The sequence below is a fragment of the Ambystoma mexicanum genome, chromosome 1q (genome assembly GCF_040938575.1).
Source record: "Ambystoma mexicanum isolate Mex_15411 chromosome 1q, UKY_AmexF1_1, whole genome shotgun sequence".
Taxonomy (NCBI): Eukaryota; Metazoa; Chordata; class Amphibia; order Caudata; family Ambystomatidae; genus Ambystoma; species Ambystoma mexicanum.
Window position 1 is genome coordinate 1,502,193,988 of NC_090922.1, and position 24,915 is coordinate 1,502,218,902.

General features: G+C 46.6%; 1 protein-coding gene across 2 annotated transcripts in view; it reads right to left on the bottom strand.

Moving 5' to 3' along the window:
* Nucleotides 1-24,915, bottom strand: part of IPO13 (importin 13) — an 848,611-nt gene that overhangs the window by 494,454 nt on the left and 329,242 nt on the right. For both annotated transcript variants that reach the window (XM_069642404.1, XM_069642403.1), the window contains exon 3: nt 17,203-17,343. In XM_069642404.1, coding sequence (XP_069498505.1) covers nt 17,203-17,343 — 141 coding nt within the window. The remainder of the gene's footprint in view (nt 1-17,202; nt 17,344-24,915) is intronic.

Sequence of the window (24,915 nt, forward strand, 5' to 3'; positions counted from 1 at the left end):
ATGCCTCTGCAGAGTTCGAGACTCAGGGTGTGGGAGACAGCCATGGCAGATTTGTGGCTCATTGATTTGGACCATGATGATCAAGGCTGCTAGGTGAACTAGCAGTACCAAGGACTTGCCAGTCCGCCTCCCACATCCCCATCCTACCCGACTACCGGATCCCAGTCTGCCCTCTAAAAGGCACCCACCCCTTTTTGCACCACGAGTAGGACTCAAATCTCAAGAGCTGTCATTTGATTTGATTTATAGCACACATATCCTTACGGAACCAAGCAGGAACCTGCATCTAGGCGCAAATATTACCAGGGAGAAAAACAAGGACATCACTTTTCTTTCAGTATCTTCCATTTTTTTAGAAAAAGGCCAATAGAGGATAGACTACGTAACTTATCTGGTAGTGCATTCCAGAAGCGAGTACCCTGCTGGAAAACCATTGGTCACCCATGGAAACAAAATGGGAGGGCGGGACAACCAACCGATTTCTTCCAGCCGAGTGAAGAGAACGGGATGGATGATTAAGCCTTTAGAGACCAAATAGCTGGGTGCCACACTTTGTATAAATGTATGCAGTACGCACAGTAGTCTAAATTCAATCCGCTTCCATACAGAATGCCAATTCAGCTTCCTCCGAGATTAATATCTTTTTTGACAGATTGTAAATCAGTCTAACGGCGGCATTCTGGGCCACCTTCAGCCGATATAGCTGGCTCTCTGGTGCTTCTGTAAGAAGGGCACCACAATAATCAAGTCTGGATTTTACCATGGATCCCATAAACACAGCACACACTGGTTCAGAAACATATGGCAAGATGGCTTTTAAGAGACTAAGTTGATAGAAAAATTATCTAACGACTTCAGAAACGCAAGCATTACAGCCCAAAGATGCCTGCAATACTCAACCTACGTTCTTAACCTTACACGAAAAGGATCATTTCTTTTTTTTTTTTTTTTTAATTTTTGTTTATTGGCAGAAAGTTAAGACAGGTAGAGCACAGATTGCACAGAGACAAGCAAGCAACTCAACGTCTATTAAGACAGTACATCACAACTATTTGCAGACATCTCAATCTGGGGGGGGGGGGGGGGGGGGGTTGACGGCCTGGAGAGGAGCAAACAGGAAAAAAAAGGGAGGGGGAAGGCGCACTTCTTATGGTGTATTGGGCTGGGCTGGTGAGAGGGTGGATCTCCACTCCACATTGACTCCATTGTTCAGGTAGGTGCAGAACTCTGACCACACGTTTTTGGGGCGTGATGACATAGGTAGGGATCCGATGTATTCTTCACATATTTGTACCCATGTGAGGGCTTTCAGCCACATTGTGAGGGGGGGTTTATGGCACTTCCAGCATTGCAGTATGCATCTTTTGGCAACAATGGCACTTACATTTAAGAACCTTGACATTTTCCTCGCACTTTCCCCCGCCCAGATACCAAACAGCAGGGATAATGGATCCAGGCCTACCAGGGAACCAATTATTTCTGAGAGCGCCTCCGTCACGGCCACCCAAAACGTATTGAGCGCAGCACAGGACCAGAACATGTGTATGTGATCTGCCTTGCTCGATTTGCATATCGGGCAAATGTGAGTCAGGGTGCGTGTGAATTGCGCTACTCTGTACGGTGTGTAATAGAGCCTGTTGAGGAATTTGAATTGTATGCAGCGGAATCTGGCGCTGAGGGAGACTTTGCGCGTATGTGCACACATTTTACTCCACATTTCATCAATGATTACCGTTTCCAGCTCCCTAGCCCATGCTTCCCGTGGTTTGAGGGATGTATCCTCTGTTTTCCCCAGTTGCATTTTATACAGTGTGGATATTAAGCCCCTGCCGCCTGCGGAATTTGCTATATATTGGAGTTCAGGTGAGTCTGGGGGTTCATCTGGGAACGAGGGCCACACAGCTCGTACCGCTGCCCTGAGCCTGTAGTATTGTAGCATCTCGAGCGGAGAGTTGGAGTGTTCTGGCCGCCATGTTGGGGGGGGGGGGGGTGATAAATGTACCATCAGGGAACAGATCAATTAGGGCACGATAGCCCAGATTTTCCCAGTGTCGCAAAAGGTGTTGATCATGTGTGTGGGGGGGGGGGGGGGGGGGGGGGAGTCCGGGAAACTGCCATATGGGAAGCCACTTATAATATGGGTGTTGCTCTTGCTCGGAGCGCAGGATGCCATTCCAGGCCCTGATCGTGGTGGCCACTGGGTTTGACGGGGCGACTGTTTGGAATGTGCAGTGCAGTAATAAAGTCATAATATTTGTCCCAGCCCCTGCAAGTTTTTCCAGTTTTACGTGTGGGGGCGGATTCGGGTGCATGTACCAGTGGGTGGCGTGTTGGGTCTGTGCCTCGTTCCAGTACAGAAAGAGGTCTGGGGCTGTGAGCCCCCTTTCTCATAGGGTAAAGTCATATGTTGCCACTTCTTACGGACCGCACCAGAATGCCAGAGAAATTGGGTGCATTCCGAGTGAAGTTTCTTGAAGTATTGCTTCCCGGGCCAGACTGGTACGTTTGCAAAGATGTAGAGAAGCTTGGGGACCACTATCATTTTTATTAGAGAGTCTGCCCGCAAGGGATAGCGGTAGATTGCACCATTTGGGCATCTTGGACACGATGAGCTTTGTCATAGCCTCGAAGATGTCCGCAAGCAGGGAAGCTCTGATTAGCGATACCTGCACCCCAAGGTACCTGATACTGCCTGGAGACCAGCGTAGGGGGTACTCGCATGTCGGTTGTTGGGTTGCTCTAGTGAGAGGGAAGATTTCTGATTTAGAATAGTGGATGGTGAAACCGGAGTACGTGCCTATTTTGGTGATGTCACGGATAATCGGGTCCAGGTATGTGGAGGGGTTTCTGACATACAAGAGCACGTCATCAGCGTACAGCGATATGATTTCCAGCGTGTCCTGTAAACAAATGCCTTTATTTATGGGACACCCTCTTACGTGATCAGCCATGGGTTCAATAGCGAGTGCAAAAAGGATGGGGGAGAATGGGCATCCCTGGCGAGTCCCCCAATGTAGCGCAAAAGGGGAGGAAGGAGCAGAGTTAACAAGCACCCTAGCCAGTGGTCCCGTGTAAAGTAGTTTTATATAGGAAATCATATTTGGCCCAACTCCCATTTCTCTAGCACGGCCCATAGGTATTGCCATGAGACCATATCGAAAGCTTTTTGGGAGTCAGCATCCGGATCAATTCTGGACAGCACGTTAAATAGGCGGCGGATGTTAAGTGCCGTAGAGCGGCCTGGAACGAATCCACTTTGGTCTGCGTGGACCAGATGGGACATGAATGGGAGAAACCGGTTAGCGATTATCTTGGCAAAGATTTTCATATCTGTGTTGATGAGGGAAAGGGGCCTGTAGGACCCACACTCGTCTGGGGGTTTCCCCGGTTTGGGGAGGACTGTTATTAAAGCTTCTCTTAAGGAGGTAGGGAGGGAGGGTTTTCAATCGGAGTGATTTGGCCCAGACCCCCTGCAAAGCAGGTGCCAGTATGGCCACGTGTTCCTGATAAAACTCCAAAGTGAGCCCATCTGGGCCCGGTGCCTTGTTCTTGGGAAGGTCTGAAATTACCTGGACTATTTCCTCTCAGGTGAATGGAGTGTCAAGGTGTTCCCTGGTGTCCTGGGAGAGAAGGGTCATAGGGATGCTTTCCAGCAGGGCATCCAGGTCATGGGCTGTGTGTTCAGGCTGGGGGCCGTATAGAGTGACATAAAAGCTGGCGAATGTGTCTAGGATGGATTGGTCCGACCAGTGCCTTAGCCCTTTTCCGTCAATGATGCTATCGACTCGAGTCTTGCCGCCCTACGCCCGTTCCAGCCTGGCCAGGGTTCTGCCCGGTCTGTCTCCCTCCCCATATTTACGGGCAGCTACTGGGCGAGCATAATATCGCACCTCCCTTAAGACATGCGACTCAAACTGTTCAAATGCTGTCCTGATCTTTGCAAGTGTTGCTGGGGTCGGTGTGGTGAGGTATTCCTGTTCGAGGGTTTTAAACCTGGTTTCGGAACTGTTTAGGGATTGTCTTATAGTTTTAAGGACCCCAGCTTGCCTAGAGATACACATCCCTCTGATGTAAACTTTGAATGCCTCCTATCTGGTCCCTTCAGATGTGTCGGCTGCATTGATATTTTCAAAGAATGTGGTTATGTCCGCTAGGATCTCAGCTTTAAAGACAATATCAGATAGGGCGTCAGATTTAAAGCGCCAGGCAGGCCGTGGCGGCGTTGTGTTACCGAGTTGGATCTGCAGGAGCACGGGGGAGTGGTCAGATAGAGTGCGTGCGAGGATCCTGATATCTAAAACCCTGCCCACCCAGTCACCAGACAAGAGGAACCAATCTATTCTTGATGAGCTGTCATGTACCGTTGAATAGAAAGTGTAGTCCCTTTCATGGGGGTGGAGTGTTCTCTATACATCGTGTAGGTTCAGGGAGTCCATGTGTGCAAGGAGTCGTTTGGCCGCTCGAGATGTGGCCCGGCGAGTAGTCGTTCTATCTAGGACATTATCAAGTATCAAATTCATGTCTCCTCCCCACAAGATGGGAACGTCTAGATATCTCATAAGGATAGCGGTCACCTTGTGGAAAAACTCGGGGGAATCAGTGTTGTGCGCGTATGAATTGACCAGCAGGCATTCTTCGTTAGCCAAAGTGCAATGCAGAATCACATCTGCCTTCTGTGTCAATGTGAGATGTGTGGAGTTTGAAGTTTACCGACTTGTGGATGAGAGTAAGAACTCCCTTAGCTTGAGTAGCGCATTGGGTATAATGTCTGTTGAGGCCCCAGGCCCGTGCTATGTTAGATGGTAAGTGTTGCAAAGCGTGTGTCTCCTGCAACAGGAGGACCTTGACCCCCGTGTCTTTGTGCATAGGCCGCAATCCTAGGGTACTTCGTGAAATTTGTCAATCCCCGAACATTCCATGTCATCATTTTAACAGACATGTAGAGAATTTATGGAACATCCCTAGCATAGGATCGGTCTCTGATGCCATATGTGCTGCAATGACACAAGGGTGCCTGCCTTTAGAACCGGTCTCAACCTTCCTGCCATTTTGTATATAACCTTTCCCAACTTCTATGCCCCCCACCCTCACCGCCCTGCCCCAACTAGGAGTGTGTAGATACCCACCCTTAGAGCAAACAACTGCGTGCCATTCCCAACCCAGCAACGCCTGAAAAATCGATCAACCGGGGCTTTAACAAACATTTCGCCTCAAAGGGTATTGCAGCCGCAGTGGGGGGCTGCCGCTGCCGTCCTGCCCACGTGTAACAATGCAAATATCGATGATACAACATAAAACTTTTGATCGGCTGATGAAACTCAGGTTGCACAAGAAGGATCCACATATACTAGGGTAGCGAGGTCCTAGCTAGAGCCGCCATAGTTTAGTACATGACAGCAGAGCTTGGCTTACAATGTTCGGGCCCCATACTTGGTATAGTTGCCAGGAGAGCTAGGATCCCGCTTCCCCCAGGAAGTTGTGTTCTCAATATATTAGTGTTGGGCCACGGAGGGCTTGCGGTGGGATAATGAGGAGGGATCCAGGCCCCCCTGGAGGAGTCGATGGCCCAATCTCTGCGTCTATTGGGAGTGCCAATGGGAGTCTGAGTCTAGCATTAGTCGTCGTCCATCGGTTCCTGTGGAGGATCTCCCAGTGGGATCTGCGCCTCGATGAATTTAACCGCTTCATTAGGTACCATGAAAAAGTAGAGTTTGTTGCGATGGGTGAATTTTAGGCGCGCTGGGAAGAGCATTGCGTATTTGATTTTCCTGTCCCTTAACATCTTCACTCCCCCGAATTGGCGTCTCTCCATCTGCACTCCCACCGAAAAATCAGGGTAAATCCTGATGTTTGAGTCAAGCCTCAGTTCCCCTTTCTCTCTGGCCAAGCGGAGTATGTGGTCCCTGTTTTTATAGCTCAGTAGCTTGGCGATTATAGGTCTGGGAAAGTCTCCTGGCTTAGGTCGCGGCGCCAGGGAGCAATGAGCTCTCTCTACTGTGAAGAATGGGGAGAGCTCGGGGTTGTCGAGGAGGTCTTTGATGAGTTGTTCGACCGGTGGCTCCATGCATCCCTTTAGTGCAGCTTCAGGGACCCCCTACTATGCGAATGTTATTTCTTCGGGACCTCTATTCGAGGTCATCGCACTTAATTTTGACCTGCTTCATGTCCCTAACGAGTTCTGTGACTGTTTTGTAGGGCATAGATGCCGTCCTCATTAGTACATATTCTTTGCTCCGCCTCAGTGATCCTGGCGCCATGCTGGTCCATTTTCGCTTTCAAGGAGGCTACATTCGCATGGATGTCGTCCAGCTTTACATGGAAGGCTGCAATGTTTTTAGCCATGGATTCCATCATCACAGCTAGGTCTGGTTGCGGGTGGATCGGCGGGACCCCACCATCCTCAAGTGTCGCAGAAGAGAACGCCTGGTCCACACCATGCGCTGCCCTGGCAAACCTGTCCATGGCGCCTACCTTGGTGGCAGCCTGCGCCTTGCTGGGCATTGACGTGGCAGGAGCAGCGTCTGATTGGCTGGGGTTGATGGAGGTCAGGGATTGAGTCCCCGAGGGGTGGATAGTGGTGGATCAATAGGTGCAGTCTGCTAGTGGCTCCCGCACGGTAGGAGTAATAATGACCAGGCCGGGTGGAGGAGGTCCGTTACCAGCGAGGCGGTGATGGCGGGGCCGCCGCGGGAGAAGAGCCAGGGGAGCGCCGAACGCAGGGCCTGGCGAGCTTCGTGCATGCAGTGTCTTTACGGGGTATGCTTGGGTGCACAGGATAGTGAGCCATCAATGGGGCGGGGAGCACGCCCAGCGGCGGGCCCTCAACGTCGCAGTCCCTTATCGGCTGAAGCTCAGCTCAGCTCAGCTCATGGAAATGTGGAGCCTTATGGGGCAAGGCCTCTGTTGGGTTTGCTTAATTCAGTGAATATTTCTTATGTAGCAAATTGGTATTGTTATAGAATGTTAAACTTGTTCTAATGTTTGAGTTCCATTAGTGTGTTTCTCTAACAGCCTCGCCAAGTGCTGCCCCTCCCGTACACAAAGGGTGGCCAAAGAGGTGGTGAAGCGCAGGTTCCAGCAGCCGTAGCGTGGGGGCACAGTGTGTCCTGGGCAGAGAGATTCAGGGAGGGCGCAGGGAAGACTCAGTGGGGTCGCTCCCCAGTGGCCGTGTCACAGAGTACTGGATGAAGTGTGGAGCCCCAGTTGGACGGAGGGGCGATGAGTATCCCCTTACCCACCTTACAGCCTCAAGGGCGGCTGAGCCTGTGCGTCCTCAGCCGTGTGAGAGCGCCTCCACTCAGCCGTGTGAGAGCGCCTCTAGGGGGCCGGCCCAGATCCGGGGGCACTGAGGCGCAGGGGCCGCGGCCAGACGGAGGAAGGAGCCAGGATCGGCTGGTCACGGGCCGCCCGGGAGCTGAGCGTCCCTCAGCCCAGAGGTGCACAGGGGGGCCACCACGGCGGGTCCTTGATGAGGGCAGAGGGTCCGTCGCCGTAGAGGGCCGCCCGGGGGGCAGGGCAGCGGCGACCGCCGCCGGCAGAAGCAGCAGCCGTTAGATGGGGGGAACCGCTTCTCCCGCGGTGCCCCCGAAGCAGCGTGCAGCGCTGCGCGAGCGGCCCAGGCTCTCAGCACGGGGGGGGGCGCGTCGCAGTGCAGGTGGGCACGGTCCAGCCTGCAGCGGCAGCAGCCGATCACTGTGGCCCCAACAGCTCCAGGCCACCCCCGCCATACGTCCCGGGCGGGGCGGCGGATGGCGAAGAGTCCCGCTCTGCACGGCTCCAGTAGGGGAGCGGGACGCCCCGGCAAGGAAGCACACAGGGAGCCCGCGCAGGCGGTGCACAAGATCGGAGGAGACAGCACCAACCAGCACGAGCGGCCCCAGCGAGACAGCCGCGTGGCGCCGCAGGCCCGGCCGCTGACCACAACGGTTCCAGGCAACAAACTCCCTCCAAACTTCGGCCACACAGGGAGAAGAGTGGCCAATGAAGAATCGTGGCAATATTGAAAGGATATCGTGCGGATTAGCGCCGATAGTTGGAGGATTGTAGCGGGCAGGAACGGAGCTCTCGGGCTAAGCGGCCATTTTCCTCGGCTGCTCAACAGCGCCCCCTTTATCATTTCTTGGGCCAAACACTATGACCTCAATCTTGGATGGATTGAATTGGAGCTCACTATCAAGCATCCAATATTTTTTATTGCGTTAGCACAGGTTAGAATGCGTTTTGTGGCTTCCGGTGCAAATTTGAATCTAACAGATTTGTGCGTCATCCACGTAGGATTGATAGTTCAAACCGAACCTGGTAAAATGTCCATCAAAGGCCTGAGATAAGTAATTAAACAAAATCGGGGACAGGGATGACCCCTGGGGTACTCCACATAGCCCATGAAGATTATCAGAACAAACATTTCCAAGTTTAACTACCTGGGTCTGATCTTTTAAGAAAGAAGAAAACCACTTCAACACGCCCTCCAAAACCTGGGCCACCTCAAAGAGTCTAGTTGGCCAAAATAGACTGCATCAAAAGTCGCTGATAGATCGAGCATGACCAGCATTATCTCCTTCATCAGCTGCACTGAGGATGCCATCCTACACAGCCACCAGAGCTGTCGCGGTCCCATGACCAGGTCTGGAACGGGACTGGAAGTTGCCAATAATAGGAGTTTTCTTCCAGATAGATCTGCAGCTGTGTGGAATGACTTTGTCCAGAATCGTAGAGTGCCTGGGTAAACCGGCAATCAGACGGTAGTTTGCAGGAACTTGAAGGTCCAATGGAGGTTAAGATAAGCTTAGTTGAGATAAGCTTCTTTAAGATCTTGAGGTACACTTCCCTGTGGTAATACAGCAGTCACAAAATCTGTCACAAATAGTTTAAGGGACGAGGCATGTTGCACTACCAGGCTGGGTCATAGTCGTGATTCGTTGGTTTGAGTTTAGGAATCAAGGTTTCAATATCATCTGATTTTCCAGGTGAAAAGGAAAATCTTGACAATAAAGGAGTGGGAGATATTACACGATCACGATTCTGGCCAGAGAATTGAGGATTATTTGTTTGTAAATCAATATTTAAAAAGGATAGAGTTAACTTTGTCATGGAAAAAAGTATTAAACACATTTGCCAGAGTAACAGAGGGAGGTAAACGGGATGAGGCACATTCAGGTAATGAATATGGCAAATAACTCCTTCGGTCAAGGAATCAGTTTGTCCTAGTAAAAACCATGACCTTGCCCATACTATTCCCCGTTTATAGGGCGCTGTTGCTAATTTGGCATATTGGCAATCAATGGTGTCTCTGGTTTTCAACCAGGTTTTCACTTTCTTAGAATACTTTTTTTAAAATCTTTCAAAGAGCCCGAAAACCAGGGGTTGTTTTTATTCTTCACTTGTTTATTTTGGTTTCAAAAGGTGCCCCAACATTATAACAATTCTTTAAAAAAGTCATTAGTTTGATCGTATATATCCCCATCGTCGTCAATAGAGAAAGAGGTCAGCTCTGTAGTTAGCTGAAAATCTGTGATGGCATCAAGACCTTTCTTACTGTGAGAAAGAAAAGCATTTGTCAATGAAACCTTAGAAAAACCCATGTAATCAGTGGGAATAGAGAAAACAACTAAGTGATAAGACCATGACCCTGCCATATTTTCCTGGTGAATTACATTTAGCCCTCTAAACAGAACTAAACCTAAGCAGTGTCCCAAATTATAAAAAGGCAGAGTAGTTAGCAAAGTTAGATCATGAGACAAAATTATTTCATTCCATTTGAGCCAGTCGTAATGATCAGGAACATTGCACCATACATTAAAATCGCCAAGGACCATCAGTTTTGAACACTGCAAAGCTTCAGACCTGAGGTACAATTTAAATGTATCAAAGGAGCCAATAGGGCCTGGTGGTCGATAACACAAAATTACCCGCAAAGACTCAAATGAGGTAGAGAACGTACAGGCAAAACCTCAGACTGTTACTCCCAATTCAAACATTGAGAATTAGATACTGCAAATACAGATCTCAAAACCATTGCAGCCCCTCCTCCCCCCACACATCACTTTGCTCTGGTTGGGGGACACAGACACACATGCCCCGCCTCACCATATCAAAGTGCCTTTATGGGGGCAGAGCACAAGCGGGCCACTTGCACAGCAGGATCTATGAATGAGACAGTGTGTGTACCTATTGCACAGGTCTTACCTCAGTGGGTGCGATCTGCTTAGCATGAAGCCATCAGTCATTGGCACATAGTCCTATCTAAAAAACGGTGGCTGAAGAAAAGGGAAAGTTTTCGTGAAGCCCTTTAAACAATTGTTTTAAGAAAAGAGATGAAGTATCCCAAGTTTATATTACACTCTACTGTCGTCATCCGCGTATGCGGTAACAAGGTACTGAACTGATGCCACAAATGAAACGGAGATCTGGTAGGCTTATATTCAGATGGGTCCCAGAGCAGCTCTCACAAGAAGCGGTCAGGCTGCTTTGCAGGCTTATTTTTCTTGAGATTCAAAGGACCACTGATTTCAAAATTGCTTCACATCATAAGAAAAGTTGAATTCTCCATAACATTCGCTCTCAGTTGCAGAAAAAAGATCAGATCCTAAATCGCTGGAGCCACAAGTTAGAATATCTCAGGACGAAGCATCATTGAGATACAACAAAGATCTACAGAGTGAGGAACAATGGGGCAGGCAGCCAAGGAAAACAGATGTTAGACTCCGAGGAAGGCAACAAGGTATGCCAGGACGTTGGCAGAAGGGAGTGCATTGCTCAGCAGCAAAACCCAATCCTCAGTCCAAAATCATGGCCATTGCAGATATGCTGATACTGTGCAAAATAACACACACAAACACAAATACAAATACCCTTCCCTTCCCCCCACAAGACCTGTGAGGATCCCCAGTCCTGCACTGGGATCACAGGACCTTGCTGAGGATCCAGTCCTGTATGGTGATCCCAAGACCTGCTTGAGGGCCAGCAGAGTTGCAGTGTGATCCTGGTCAAGTCATGTTATTTATTTCACTTGCAGGGTGCATACAGGACACACTTCAACCGGAGGGTCGCAGGTGACATATCTGGTAAAGATACCTGGAAATTTGGAGTTAATAAGGTAACATACTAAGTCTTTATTATTGATTGATATAGTGTTCATGCTCTGTTAATGCTTCAATTACACAATAGCAAGGTTTCATACAAAGTTAGGAAAATTGGTGCCCAGACACTAACAAGGTAACAGGTTTACATGGATGGCATGGAACACAGCTAATATCAATGATTATGAAGGACCTAGCTGCGACAATATAATCCAGGAATTAGAGGATAGAAGTGTTGACGACATTTCAGAATGGATCAAATAGGTTACCGAAAGGTTTGGCTTTACTGGTAGTAAACATGTACTGTAAAGAAAAGGAATCTTATACAACACAGTAATCACCAACTATAAAAGGCTGTTACGATGAACACTCAAAGAATTACATAAAGCGGGCATAGAAATAACTAATAGGATATGACAAGCCAGGGGAAAATCGAGAAACTGGCTTACAAATGATATGTCACTTTTGTAGAGTCAGATCGCAAATTAGTGTTTGTACTTGGCCACAAAGGACAAAGACATATAGGCAAATGATAAATAAAATGATGTCCTCCCATAAAAATACACTGGGTAATGTAATTGATGAGGCAAGGTGGTGTAAACATATAACCAAATTATATTATAAGGACAATCCCATTTGCCATATTCGATCGTACATTCGCAGGCCTTAAAAGAACTTTGGAAGAGCTGCAAAGATCTCCTTATGAATTATAAGACGACTAAGGTCATGCACTTATCATACAAGCAGCTTTCCTTTCCAACCTTGGTTATTTATGGGTTCATTGAGCATGTTTCCAGCTACAAATACCTTGGTGTGGAGCTTACCAAGCTTACCACTGGTCCGGACTATAGAGAACGGATTGGCACAAGGAAACGTAATGCTATGTCCAAACTGAGCATGATGCACAGATGGGCCAGTCCCTGGCTGGATAATTTTGAAGCCAAAATATGGAGATATTGGATGGGGGTACCCAACTCTGTACCGGTAGAGAGATGCGCCTGGAGCTTGGCATGTGTGCATTTAAGTACACAGGCACAAATTACTAAATGCATGATATATGTGTACACACAAACGAATGTATGAAACTATGAGTAACAAGCGGATAAAGGTGTTACATGAATTGGTTAACTGGTGACATTTTCTGCCAGAGATGGAATATTCCATTAACTAGAGCGGAAGATTTTTTTTCTGCTCTAGATATATATATATATATATATATATCTCATTACCATGTCTTGCAGTGCTGGGTCCACACCTGTCCCTAGCCTTGGAGCACTGTAGCTGTCACATATATAACAAAAAGATGTGCTATATGTGATGCTTTGACGCTAGCCTAATGGATTAATTCTGGGTAAGCTGCTTGGCTGCTAATTAGTTATCAATTATTGCAGTGGTGCAGCTTTGACCTAAAGCGGTGGATAAATTGAATGAAATAGAAATGATTAAGTGAATAATAGAAATGTCTTAATGTTTGTTTCTTTTATTAAAATGATGTGTTTATTTAAAAATGTATTTTACAACGGTGTGTAAGTTCCATTTTGGGGGATTGTTTGGACACTTGCCAGCCACCAAGGAGTAGAAGACAGACTAGGTGTCTGTTCAACCACATTGATGAGTGGATAGCAAGGGTTAGATTTCTATGGGACCTGCCAAACATTCAGCTGGTGGTCGGGTCCCACAGCCCAGAGGAGGGAGGTGTGCTCAAACTATGTGTCCACTTGCCGAATAGTGCATGTAAATTGAGGCTTCAAGCACTTTCCAGAACTGTCTGTTATTGGATTCGACCCCAAGAACTGCTTGAGAGATCTATAGCTAGATAGTTTGACAACAATATTTTCCTTTTATCATTATTTTAATATATTTTTATAGCGTAAACCTAGCTCTGGGCAACAGTTGTCTTTTCAGCTGGTCACTTTGCTGCTTGACTGTGTCGGATTTATTAACCAGAGTTATCAAAATGGCGGCAAAACCTATGGAAATCGCGCTTTACAACATGAAAAGATGGCTGCCAAATCTACCATGCATGTTGTCAGTGGTGGAACAGACAGCGCACTCCTGAAACATGTCACTGGGCCGCCCAACAAGTAAAAATGGAGCCTGCATGAAAAGCAGTGCTTTGCTGAAAGGAATCCAGAATCTTGTTTTAAAATCTTTTTCTTGGTTACTGAAACTGCCAAATGCCGGTACAAAACACCATCAAACATCCAATATTCTTGCTGGGTAATACATGTCACTTAGTTCAAGAAATCATTATGAACATACAATGTCCAGAAAAGCTAAATTTGCCATCAAAACATTCACAGCAAAAATGTGCCTGCCTGTGAAATCTGTCAAAATCTGGGCCCAGTACCCATGGCCGTCTGTATGACAGCTGTCAGTAGATTGCATGATAGAATTTAAACTTGTACAGCTGAAATCTAATGTCTGAAAACTAAGTGACCTGTTATTGAGAGTAACCTAGGTTGTGACTGTTTAATCCCATGGTTTAGAATCTGGAATAAATGTAACAGAATGACATTGAAATTAAGCCTGCCTAAAGCAATCCAACCAGTCCAACAGCTTTCCCCACGGAGGCCAGGCATCTCCCTTCTGCTTCTCTCCACCAGGATATCACACCTATGTGATTATAGGGTGGGGGAAGAATTTGGTCTGCCAGAGGAAGAAGACAATGGACTTCCTCCAGTCAAAGGAAGGCTAAGTGTGAAGAGTCGTAAAATGGCCTGGGCCTCTGGAGGAAATGGGAGGAGACTGCTTCTGAGCTGCCAGGAGAAGGAGGGAGAGACAAACCACCATTTGCTGCTTAACAGAAGCCAAAAGCATATTTTAAAAAAAGACTGCTAAATGATTGTGTAAAATCGTGAAAATTATAGAAATAACAGCATTGTTAATGTGATTTCTGGATGCACGTTTTGAGAGACGCCAGAACTCAGATGTTCTGGGAAGTAGTAGCGGAAAATATGGTTTTACCCCAAATTTATTTATGCCAAAAGCACAAAACTTCATACTCTTATGCCCATATTCAATGCACACATTTGTACACATTTTCTGATAAACTGGATATTGTGGTCTGGACAAAAAGGGCAAAATTCAGTCAAAAGCAGACACAAGATCCTACAGCGACGAGGTTTGAAGGAGTATCTGCTACACAAAAATGTAATCTATATATGTTGTTGTTATAAAGATTACACACATGTAAATGTGTATTGTACCAAAAGTAGATTTTATGTTCAAAGGGACAAGGGGAGGATTCTCTGACTCAAACCCACATCATCACAGTGATACCCTGTTTTCTTCTCCAGTCAAGGGAGAGAAGAGACTCCAGCCAATCGCCTGCCTAAGGGGGCGCGCTTAGGATAAAACCAGCACCCCGCCCTTTATCATAAGCATAAATAGAGACAGCTCAGACTGAAAAAAAGACACACAGATTCACCCACTAACCGATTGCTGGCGAAGCACCCTGCGAGAGAACCATCAATTTTCCTTGACCCAGACTCTAGAAACTTGGCAAGCAGAAAGGCTCATTCCATTAGTTGAACCATTTTCAACTAGGCCTTGAATTTCCAGAACCAGAAAGAATCCCACAAAACTAAAGGTGAACAAAAGAAACAGCCGGGCTGTGCTGTAACTGCTTTCCTGCTAAAATAATTATTACCAGAATCAAAAGATCCAATCCCGTTGTGCTGTGACCAGAGAACCATTGCAGACCCAATCCAGTCCTCTGCCTAGCTGTGGCCAGAACCATTGCAGACCCAGTCCAATCCGGTGTGCCCAGCAGTCTGTCCCAGAACCAGAATCCCTGACGGTTCCATTTGAAACCAATATACTGAGTATCTACAGATAGAACTGTGTCACTAGCATATGTACTGTCCATAGTAATCCCTGTCTTAAACCCATTCTCTCTTGTATTCATAACCGGTAGTGTTAGGAGTATCTTTGAATTGTCAGAGCGTTTCTTGCGCTAAATTTCTCTCATTTGTTTTCTAAAATCATAATCATTAGTATTGTGAATAAATAAATTGAATCCCAGAAAGAAAGGGGTATCCACCATGTGAACCGTCGCTGGCCAGGACTGTGGAGATTCATGTGTGGCATTCTCTTTTTCTATAGTCATATTCTAGTATAAGAAATCCCATTTGTCTTTTAAAAGCGCATCCTTGTTTTCCCATTCTAGCGCCCATCTCAGATAACTTCCTCAATGTTGATGCTGGAAACAAAATTTGAACTTCTGCTTGTAGCCAACATCCTCAGCTTTCTATAGAAGCAAAATCCATATAGGTCTCCCGCAATCGTGATTACCGTGTGCAAAAAGGTTTGCCGCAAATTTTGTTTTAGGAAATTCTATCACATGTAAAACAGCTTTTGATTGCACCCAACCTCAGTTTTAAGTTTTCACATTGCTTATTAGTATCAAATCATTGCTAGTGTTTGTCTGCAACTGTCTAAAGCGGCTCCCATAAGAATTTAAACAATTTCAGCAATTTAGCCCATATTTAGTGTTTTACCCAATCCATTCTCAAGATACTTTAAAACCATGTTGACAGCTTGCCAATCAATTCCGCTTCTCTCTTGTGTTTGCTGGGGAGGAAATTGGGATTGACATTGTTTGAATTCTGCATTCCTGAAAACCTGTTCTCTCCTCCTATCTCTTTACATTGTCTATTGGGGGGTTGAGGGGTCTGCAGGGGGAAATAGTAACCACATTGCTATTTGATCTGAACCCACACAAAGCATTATTTCTGTGCTGAATTGTTTTGCTCACTATTACACCTTGTGATTAAAGAGATTGCTTAGTGTTACATCACCCCATTGGTGATTATTGTGTACTCATAAACAGTGTGATTAAAATTGTGAATACATAAATATTATAACTTTTCAACCCAGCCTGAAACCTGGTTCAGTGTGACCAGGGGGTGGAGGGGGATAGGGGTGAGATATGAGTGGTACATCGTTCAGAATAAAAGAACTTTCAGACACATAAATAAGGATTTCAGTTGAGCATTACACGCTAGGCATTGACTTGGGTGAAGTGCCGGATTGAAATCACTTACAACTGCCACTAAGGCTCACTGCCTCCGTCTTACATTTCCTGCAGCAGTGTGGTGGATGCCGGGCTAGTAGGGGGAGCAGTCTTTCTCTGTGATCCATGTGATTTGGACTAAGAACCGTAGCTCCACATAGAGCCATATGGAAGGGTCTTTAGGGCAGATGTTCTGTCCCGAGAGAATGCAACAGCTTTATGTTGCAGTCTTTGAAGTCATAGGATAGGACTTTTCGGAAGGACAGCACAAAGGGAGTTGCAGTAAAATGTGGGAGGGGTAGGGGTGCTAATGAACTGCACTAATGATTGGGTTATAGTACAATTAGTATCTTTCCGATATAGCTGTGATGTTCATGTGACCCTTCAACCACTGCACTGGCTTGGTGGGAGAAGTAAATGTCAAGAGTTGGAAAGGAAACCAAGGTTCATAACCTCTTGATTTAGGGGTCAGTGGATCGTCGTAAGGGGATATCAGGATGCCTTTCAACCAAAGCCACTTAGTCTTTGTACCGTTTAGACAAACGAAAATGGCTGAGGCAGGTGGAGGTGCTGTAAAGGTTCCCAGACTCTTCATTCCTCCCAAGCTGGGTCTGGCCATTGTCCACATACATCAGGAAGGTGCTCAAAGGTAAATGGTTATCATGGTAAATGGTTACATTCGGGTGGAATGGAAGGACTCGTAAAGAATCCCACATCGTGCATCTACTGCTTTATTGGGGGCGGCAAAGACAGACCGGTTGGCTGTGTCCCGTCAGGAGGTATTTTATTCCTGACACTTATCCACCTTATAGGTGGGAGATTAAAATGTGCTGCTTGACATTGGTGAATGCTGCAAAGAAGTCAAGTAGGATTATGGTTGCCAACTGATCTTCAAGTGTTGAGGCTCTGCAGGTGTCGATGAGTTTGCCTGCCCATGCCTCAGAAAATGGCTTATCAAAACTGGCCATTAAGGAGCCCGATCGCAATGTGCTCAATAAGAGAAATATATGCACATGGCCACACTGGTGTTAGGCTTGAAATCGCCCCACAAGGCTGCTGCCTTGACACCCCTGCCAATACACTCCCATTCTTATTCCAAACACTCACCGGGAATGGTTCTCTCCCAGAGCAACGGCTATCCGGCAGAGGCCATGCGACGTCTCCATGTCCCCACTCTGCACCGACTGGCGGAGCTGGTCCTGTAGGGCCAGGACCTGGGGAATTATCTTCAATAGGGTATTTACATATCTACGGGGAAAGAGAACATAATTAGCTGCACATTAAAGAAAATCTGGAACACAGATGCTTTCAAATTATTTTATTATTTATCTTCATAAATTATTCTATATTAAACAAATTAAATATATTTCTTAACACATTGCACACATATTCCTAAACAGCTTAACAAGGAGCCCACATTGGTTCTAGTCCATATAGCAATGTATATTGTATGTGGTTTTATCTAGCAGCGGGACAGAAGGAAAGCAGAGAGAACTCTCCTGCATCTGACTGAGCCACAGACTTCTGGCTCGCCCGTACATGCTAAGCAAATATTCAAATTGATTAGGGAAGAAAATGAACAGAATGTGCAGTGCCAGGCAATGTAAACCCCAAAGCAGAGTTGGCACCAAAAGTGACCGTTGGCAAACAGAAAAACGCGTTCTTTGGAAGAAAGCAACCTCCAGAAGTTAGTCTTTCAGGCACATGTGCAGCCAAAACGAAAGAAAGCAAATTCCTCACCAGCTTTACTGGCGGGGACAACGGATACATCCACAACAAAATGGGGCAAGTCTGTGATAACCACATTTTTAAAACAGATCCTGTGGATGGAAGCAAATTTGCAATCTTTCTCAAGAAAGTGAAAGGTACCCAGATCAAAGGCAGTGTCTATTTCCCCAATATTAGTTGCCAGAAACTTGCTTTAATTCAGATACATTTCTCCCCGAATAAAGGGACAGTGTTACAGAAATATGTTTGCATGATTCACGAGGAAGAAGTTAACACCACCGATTATTTGGTAGCCACGTAAGGACACCCAGCAGTTTCTAGCAACACGAAGAATCGCAGACTTCTGCAAAGTCAACGCATAACAAGCCAGCCGTCTTCTCCTTTTTACTCCAGGGATTTATAATCGGTACTTTGATAACAAGAACAGACATCTTCACTTTTGACCTCTGCTCATGCCATTGCTCTGGATAAGAATCGTGTGCACTTACGATAGTAAAGTACTCTAGCTGTCATGCAGATTTAATCAGTAATCTGATGCCTTATCAATCAAGATGGCTACACGGCCATCTGCACTTTTGTCCTCTGCCAAGGCCATTGCTCTGGAGAAGAATCGTGTGAAATCCATCATAAAGGTAAACGTCCACACCGAGTATACTTTCTCAGGAAACGGCGGTTTCTTTCCCAAGGAATGGGTAAAACAACTCCCCCGGTCATCTCATCCCTCCTGCTCTTAGTCCAGCTCCCTTCCCTGGAACTCGAGATTGCATTCTAGAGTTCCATCACTCTGCAGGGTCCTAGCCTCTGCAACCCCATCTCCTATATCTCACATGACTCTCAGCCAGATATAACATCTCCCACTTCCATTTTCACTCACCCCACAGACAGACACATGCCCTCACACACACATGAGAAAATATGAATTAACAAAATTGAACAAACATGCAGCTTTTTGACCAAAATTGTTCAGAGTTGCTATCCTCGCAGCGCACTTACCCAGTCTCCCTTTCTTGCAGACACATCGCCACTGCCTCTTCATACACCCCTACAATCTAATCTGCTGCCGCCCTTTGTGACCTTCCCTCCCTTCTTTATCCTCACACTCTGACCAGCCGGACTTCCGGTCTCTTGGGATGCTTTATCACATACCTTTCCTTCAGATTTCCTTTTTCTCCCTGCACTTCTTCCCTGGGCCTCTGCTCATCCGACTCCACAAAAAACAGTCTCTGCCCAACCACGGAGGACAATCCGCTGTGTTGGGTTGGCCCCTCATCAACACTTCAAAAAGGTGCAGGCCCTGTAGTGGCACCTGGCACCAGATGATATGCACACCCCCTCTTGAGCACAGCTTCTTCCCAATCTTTACCCTCGTGTACCGCCATGTGGATTGCCTGCCCATTATTGCAAATGAAGCGCTTCACTGCATCATTCCACGCTCTGGGTGGCAGAGTGATGTCTTATAGTGTACATCACTTACCCCCCACCTTAGAAATGACTCCACTGAATACAAAGTCAACTGGACACCATTATCTGTAAGTATTTTAGATGAAAATCCCTCCCTCTGAAATACTTCTTCCAAAATATTCCCTGCTGCCCTCGAATCTGCTTCAAACACTACCTTCAACTCTACCCACTTGGAATACAGATCAAAGAGTTTTCAAATTGTACTTCTTCCTTCTCCTTTCCCCCGCAAGCGGCCCCAGTACATTAAGTGCCACATACTTCCATGGCAAATTCGAGAAATCAAGCCGTCTTAAAACCTGGATTTAATTTCTCACAGATTTATCCGACTCCCAACGTCCACAGGCCTTGACCAGATCTTCTATATCTTCGTCGACTGTGGGCCCCCAACAATCTTCCCCCTGTTTTCCTTTACACTTGGTCATTCCCAAATGCCCCTCTTATGCCTGCCAACTCCAAAATCATCGTACCTAAACCCATCGCAGGAACCACCTTACCTCCCTTGCACAAAAAAGTGTCCTCCAACCTGAGTTCTGGAACCCTATCAGTACTGCTTCAGCACTTCATCCTGAGGTTATTCTCTCAGCCCATTTCTAATCTTCTCAACCATTTTGAGACATTCCTCCTCAACTGCCCCTTTCCACTCTTGTCCAGTAAACGCACCCACACCAGAGATTTTAAATACTTGTTCGTTTTGGTTGAACACCCTAGATATTTGAGTTTGCTTTCACACCATGTCAATTCTCACATGACCATATGCCTTGGAACCCACAATGGGCTTCATCAGCCTTGAGCCTTTCCCTTCAAAACACTCTTTCCAGGTTTTTCAATCAATAATCGTATAGTCTGAGCCGGAATCCACCAACATTGGTACCGCTATGCCATTTACTCTGACCTAATCATGTGGTTTTCCTCCTTTCTTTCTACTACTCCCCACCTGGCTCACTGCAAAAGGCACCCCTCCTGTTGCACCCACCACCCCACACACCTCATCACCTTCCTCATCACATCACACACCTCTGACACTAGTTTTGAGAAATTCTCCCAGGTTGCAAAGTGTCCCTTTTTTCCAGCATTTTCTGCATTCAGCACTCAATCCTGAACACTTAACAAAATTAGCTAAATGGAATTGACATCCACATCGGAAAAGCTGCTGCATTTCATTTCCTTCTCCTTTCACAACCCTTTGCCACAACTCCAATTCCCATCTCTTCGGTCTTCCTGTGTGTTGTGTGCTCCTCCAAATACTTCATTTTCCTCTCTCGTTTGAGTTCCATCTTCTGATCTTCACTCTTTATGACAGCACAACCCTTCTTTTCCATAACTTTATCCTTATTTTCTAGTTCTTTCACACACGTTGTGTGTGTGATCCCTTTCGCAATCTGCAGAAACTCACCCAGACTGATCTCCTTTTCCCCATATCCCTTCCCTTACTTCATGCTCTTACACTTTGCATAAATTGATCCCTTATGTGCTCATTATATGATTCACCAAATTACAGCGATTGGTCAGTTCATGCAATCCCATCACAAAATCTTCCACATACTCCCCCCTGCGCTTGCTCTATCATGCCAACGTAGTTGCGTTCCAAAATACGTCTTTCCTTCTCATCATAGTAAAGATCACGTTTTCTTACCTTTGTCTCATATGCTTTTAGGGTGTTTCCGCCCGTACTTTCTAGTCTGTCTCCTTCTCCAATGGCCAATTCAGGCAACCTTTTAGCAATCCTCCGCCCTTCAAAACAGAGGCAGTGCATGAGAAGAACAAATTACTTACCCGTGGTAACCTTCATTCGACTGGATGCTCCTCCCATGTAGTCCTCATCTTTGATATATCCAAGTCGGCTTGCAGGTTGCTTTGGAATTATTTTTCATAGGGTCGAGCGTCGTGCATAAGCAGTTATATTCCCCCTCCCTTTAATTTGCTGAGTCATAGGAGAAGACAATCTTGACATTGCAAAAAAGGAAGGTGGAAGACACGGAAATTCTAAGTAAGCAAGAGGGAATAGATGGGCGGATGAAGAGGATTATGTGGGAGGAACATCCAGTCGAAAGAACATTATCGTGGGCAAGGAACATGTTCATTAAATGGATTGTGTCCGCCCAAGTATTTCTCATCGTTGAGACTCCCAAAGCAGTTTGTTTTAGGGGTGAGTGTCGAGGACAAAGGCTGAGGGACGCTATCTCTAGACATTAGATCTGACCCCTCCCAGACCTCATTCCGCAGAAAACTCAAAGACTGGTTCTTCACCTCCAATGTGTAACCTCTGTTCCTTAATGCTTACAGTTCCATCCTTATACAATATGCTTCTGTGAATACATCTGCTCTACGTCATTGCAAACTACCTATGTTAATAAGGTTGCACATGTAAACACTACTGATAATGTACCAGCAGGATTATTTTATATGTAAATATCTTATGACTGTAAATATTCATATTATGATTTATGCAAAACCACTGTTTTCCATTGTTGCCCGTGTTAACCCTGCAATGTGTTTTACCTGCTTTCCAGCGCCCAGATACCTACGGGTTTGGCGCGCGCAACAAATGCTAAATAAATGTTCAGCTTTGTCAAATTTGTCTTCCTCTCCGGATAAAGAATCTACACAGTAAAATGTATTGAAAGTATTAAGGGACGACCTGGTTGCCGCTCTGCAAACCTGCATTGGCACACATCTTTCCGGAGCTGAGGAAGCAGCCACCCTTCTAGTGAAATGAGCCTTCAAACCTTCGGGCAAATCTTTGCCTGCCAGAGAATAGCATTCGGTTATGCACACGACAATCCATCTAGAGAATGTTTTTATTTTTTGACCGTCAAGACTAATTTTTGTCCAGTGTAACCAATACAGGGCTGGTCATCCTGACGTACATTTGCTGTCCATGTGATGTATTAGCTTAATTTTTGGGGTCCAGACGATGAAACCTCTCCTCTTGACAGGTGAGGAGGAGGATGAAAAGTTGGCAAAACTCACACTGTGCAAGGAGAAAATGACCCAAATTTCGGAAGAAATGATTGTACGCTAAGCACCAACTTGTCCTTGAAAAAGGATGTGAAAGGTGGTTTAGAAGAAAGGGCTTGTAGCTCACTTACCCTGCGGGTAGATGTGATAGCTACTAAAAAGGCAGTCATCATAGTAAGCATTCTTAAAGGACACGAATGTAAGAGCTTAAAAGGAGCTCCCATAAAACATCTTAGTACATGATTAACGTCCCATGATGGCATGATGAAGGGAGTATGAAATTGTACCACAATCAGCAATTTAAACTACGACCCCTCATCTGGAGATCTCTTAAAGATTGACAGTGGCGCTAAGCAGCCCTTCACCGTGGCCACTTGCAACCCAGAAAGGATTAATAGAACATGGGGAAGTTTACATGTGTATGGATCAAGTTTCTTTTCCTTGCACCTAGCAGCAGCAGTACAGGGATTTAGTGGCTGGTCTTCTTGCCGAAAGCAACACCTCCATCACGTCTTCCGGAAGGTCCAAATCCTTATATCTCACCCTTTCAGACACCAGGCGCGAAGATTGAGAGTTCTGATCTCTGGGTGAAGAATGTGACTTCCCTCTTGCGAGAGTAGGTCCTCTCTTTGGGGAAGACCAATTGGAGGGCAGATGGCCATTTCTAGAAGGTTCAGGTACCATGTTCTCCTGGCCCAATCCAGAGCAATGAAGATCATGGTTTTGCCAAACGTCCTCTACCTCCTGATGACATGAGGAATGACTGGGAACTGACGGTAATGCTTACAGAAGTGGAAACTCCCAGTCCACCACAAAGGCGTCCTCTAGAGCTCCTCTTTGTGGAAATTCCCTGGAGCAGAACAGTTCACACTTCCAGTCGCAAGCAGATCAACTTGAGCAGTTCCCCAAAGGGAGAAGATCTCCAGAAGTACTTCTCGGGTCAACTCCAACTCACACAGATAGTGTTCTGCCTGCTTAGATCAAACACCACTGTGTTCTTTTCTCCAGCTAGATGAACTGCCAGAAGTATAACCTTCTCTAAGTGCATAGAACCCGAGCTGAATTGCTTCTCTGCATAAGGGTAGTGACCCCCACACCCCGTCTCGTTCAGGTAGTGCATGGAAACTGTTGTCTGTCATTATCAGGACACATTTCCCCCAAATTGAAGGCAGGAAGACCATCAGTGCTAGTCTGATTGCCCTCAGCTCTAAAAAGGTGGATATGGAGTCTGGACTACAACTGAGACCAGTGTCCACTTATTGAAAGATCTCTTAGATGTGCACAGCATCCTGTGAGGGAGCCCTCCGTCACAACCATCATCTCCGGCCATGGTTTCCAAAACGGTTCTCCCCTCATTACATTTTCACGGCTGGCCTACCACAGGAGATCCTGGGTGACGTTTGTCGGGACCTAAAGAAGGTCCGTCATTCTGCAGGAGAATTACGACCACTGGGATCTGAGAGCCCACTGAAGGGATCTCATTCTGAGACGGGCTTCTGGCACCAGAAAAATGCAGGATGCCATGAAGCCCAGCAACCTTAGGACGTCGTAGGCCGGAAGATGTTGGGCACTCTGGAATTTTGGGACCATCTGCAAGAGATGTTGAAACCTTAACTAGGGTCGTGAAGCTTTTCCCGAGGCTGAATGCAGGACTGCTTCAATACATTGAAGCTTCTGTGACGGTGTCGAGTGGGACTTCTTGAAGTTCAGGGAGAAGCCCAGCTCATGGAGGAAGTGGTAAGTGCGACTGAGATGACGCTGGGACTGTTCCGGAGAACCAGCCCTGATCAACCAGTCATCCAGGTAAGGGTAGATGTGAATCCCCTCCCTCCTTAAGCTTGCTGCCACCACTGTCATAAGCTTGGTAAAGACCATCGGGCTGAGGTGAACCTGAATGTCAGTGCCCAAAACTGATAATGAGAACTGCCAACCGTGAACCTCAAGTACTTTCTATGCGTCTGATGGATTGGCATATAAAAGTAAGCATCCTGAAGGTCCAATGAGGAACTTGTTCATGCATCTCAAGTCCAAGAAGGGTCCCCCTCCTCCGTCCTTTTTGTGAATCATGAAGTATGTAGAGTACCAACCCTGGTTTCTCTCCTCCACAGGTAACAGTTCTATTGCACCTTTCTCCAACAGGATGAGCGAATAGGGACCCAAAGAAGGCTTTCGGGGTGCAATTGGGAGGTTTCTTTAGGAATGGAAGGCAGTAACCACCTGCTACCCCTGCATCTGAAGTTCTGCGTCGCCAACTCCGCAGATGATTTGACAGTCTGCCTCCTACCACAGACTTGTGGGTGTGGGAGTCATTTTGCTGCTCCACATGCAGCAGAGGGTAACTGCAGGTGTTGCGTGGGGAGTTCTATCCCCCTCTTCCTCTGCCGCCACGAGGAGCTCTCGCCTGACTCCTTTGTGAGAACAGTCCTCTTCCTCTACAGACGGAAGAATAGAAAGGAAAAGTACTTCCACTCCATCCTTGACCTGAAGGTTGAGGTGGTTTGAACGCCACCCCTAATGATTTAGCTGCAGCTCTAGAAGCTTCTCCAGGCTATCAGCCTTTTCTCCAAACCTTCAATAAAGGCATCGATAACGGAGATGAAGGCCTCGAGGGGGTAGACCTTGGCTTTTTCTTATGTGTCGGTGACGACTCGCTCGACTTGCGTCGAGGAACCT